Source organism: Olea europaea, chromosome 10, assembly GCF_002742605.1.
Source record: "Olea europaea var. sylvestris chromosome 10, O_europaea_v1, whole genome shotgun sequence".
NCBI lineage: Eukaryota > Viridiplantae > Streptophyta > Magnoliopsida > Lamiales > Oleaceae > Olea > Olea europaea.
In genome coordinates, this window is record NC_036246.1 from 31,930,673 (window position 1) to 31,933,076 (window position 2,404).

General features: G+C 37.0%; 1 protein-coding gene across 9 annotated transcripts in view; it reads left to right on the forward strand.

The window, feature by feature from the left end:
• LOC111401859 (DNA polymerase eta) overlaps positions 1–2,404 on the forward strand; it is a 7,365-nt gene continuing 4,961 nt past the window's right edge. For 2 of the 9 annotated variants that reach the window (XM_023029802.1, XM_023029804.1), the window contains exons 1-5: positions 1–148; positions 930–1,050; positions 1,138–1,249; positions 1,324–1,491; positions 2,010–2,177. In XM_023029802.1, coding sequence (XP_022885570.1) covers positions 73–148; positions 930–1,050; positions 1,138–1,249; positions 1,324–1,491; positions 2,010–2,177 — 645 coding nt within the window. In that variant the 5' untranslated portion in view covers positions 1–72. Of the gene's footprint in view, positions 149–929; positions 1,051–1,137; positions 1,250–1,323; positions 1,492–2,009; positions 2,178–2,404 lie in introns of those variants that run through there. The other 7 variants (XM_023029805.1, XM_023029806.1, XM_023029803.1 and 4 more) reach the window with 6 other exon arrangements.

Sequence of the window (2,404 nt, forward strand, 5' to 3'; positions counted from 1 at the left end):
CATTATTACTAGGGCTCTAAGAAGATTTTCATTTTCAGTTTCCCGGCACATACGGGAAGGGAGGACGCGAGGATGCCGGTGTCAAGGGCACAGTCATCAGATTCGAGAATCATCGCTCACGTCGATATGGATTGCTTTTACGTCCAAGGTCCTTCTTTCCTTCTACTTACTGTTTTTTGTTTCTTTTCTACAAAGATTTGCTGCTCTCAAACTTCAATTTATCAGTTAATCTGATGGGAAATGGAAGTAAACTCAATGCGAACGAAGCCAGTTCTAGAAGCAATTTTTATAGGAAAAAAGGATTGAGGTTTTATTATTGTTTCCCAGACATCGGTTGCCAGTTTTCGAATTCCTATTTGAAAATAAAAAATAAAAAAATTCATGATTTCAAATTGGTAATTTAAATCCAGAAGCATGTAAAAGCATTAAGTTTATTTTAAACCAGAAAGGAACAAGTAGAAATGGATTTCCGTCTAAAATCACTAACCTCTCTTGTTTTTAGACCCATTAAGGCATTAACTGTTCCCTTCGGAATGGATTTGCAATTTGGTAAGTGATGAAGTCTGAATTTTTTGGACAAAAACATTGCACCTTCCATTTACATTTTGGATATTTGGTTTGCTCAGAACTTCTGGGTAGACCCATGAAAATTTATTCGCACCATGATACTTGGTAAAAGTAGTAATTCTGTTTGAAGACGTCCTTTTTAAGTAACCATTAATTAGTTAAAGTCTTTCATCCTTCTTGAATAAACTGATCAAACATTTTTTTTACCTCATTGCTGATGGGCTGTATTTGTATCTGTTGTTTTCCAAGGTAGCAACATAAATAAGGCTAGCATGCTGTCTGTTAATCTTCTTTTTTATTTTCATTTTCATTCTACTGTATCCAGAATTTTTCCAGGATAACTATTTGTTTCATTGCATCAGTCGAGCAGCGTAAGCAGCCAACTTTAAGAGGTCAACCAACTGCAGTGGTGCAGTATAACTCCTGGAAAGGTGGAGGCCTCATTGCTGTCAGTTATGAAGCTCGTATGTTTGGGGTGAAACGGTATTTATGTGATATTGATAATTTTTTATGTAAAATTTGGGGCAATCTTTCACCATTGAGTGTTGAAATCTACTGTGTAATTTCTAGTTCCATGCGAGGTTCTGAAGCAAAGGAAGTCTGTCCGGAAATTCAGCTCGTCCAAGTTCCAGTCGCTCGTGGAAAAGCTGATTTGAGCGTGTACCGGAATGCCGGTTCAGAGGTTAAAAGACTTCGGAAACCTTCTTTATAATTCAATTGTATTATATCTTCTAATTATTGGCGGAAGATTTGCAGGTTGTATCTATCCTTTCAAGGAAGGGACGATGTGAGCGAGCTTCTATTGATGAAGTGTATCTTGACCTTACTGAATCTGCAGAGACAATGTTGGCTGAACTTCCACCTCACAGATTGGAATCAATTAATGAAGAAGCTCTTAAGTCACATGTCTTGGGGCTTGATGTGGTAGGATATTTCACTTTAGTGTCCGTTATTTTAAGATGTAAATTATGCTACAATGAGGCAACAACCCGAGAGTGACAAGATGACCTATATTTTACTCATACGAACCCCGCACCCCCCCTGGCGTCTGCCCCACCCCAAAAAATAGAAATGTAATATCTTCCTCAGCCCCATCTATGGTTCTGCCATTTTTTGGCTATGGTCAAGATTTAAAGGCCAGTAGTTTCATAGGGCATATTGTTAGCTAAAGTGCAAAACCTATGTAATTGTGATCCCTTCCGTTGGCAAAACTTTGCAAATATCATTACATCATTCTATTGCTTTTGAGATAAATGAGCATTTATTCTTGCCATATTATGAAGAAATTCCAGAAACGTAGTTGATACCATATTATGGGAAAAAATGTTTGTTTTTCTGAAAGGTAGGATTATGTGTGGAGTTTCTGTTCCACCCCCGTCTGCCTTGTTTTATATTCATTACTTGTATCTGTTAAAGCTGCTATACTAAACTATCGTGTAAAGCAGGATGGAGACAATGCTAGAGAGAGTGTGAGGAAATGGTTCCTCAAGAGTGATGCTGACCACCGTGATAAATTATTAGCCTGTGGAGCACTTATTGTTTCTGAACTTAGATTGCAAGTATTGGAAGAGACTGAATTCACATGTTCTGCAGGGATAGCTCATAATAAGGTAAGAAAGCAGTGATCTTTTGATTATTTTTCTTTTCCTTTTTTCTTGGTCTTGTGATTTTTTTTTTAATTTTATTATTATTATTATTATTTTGAATCATACCACCATAGTAGGTCATTTAGTAAAACAAAAAGAAAAAGTGCAAGCAAAGGGAGAGAATTGGGGGGGGGGGGGGGGGGGGGGGGGAAAAAACATTTTAAAAAAAAAAAAAAAAAAAAAAAATCTCA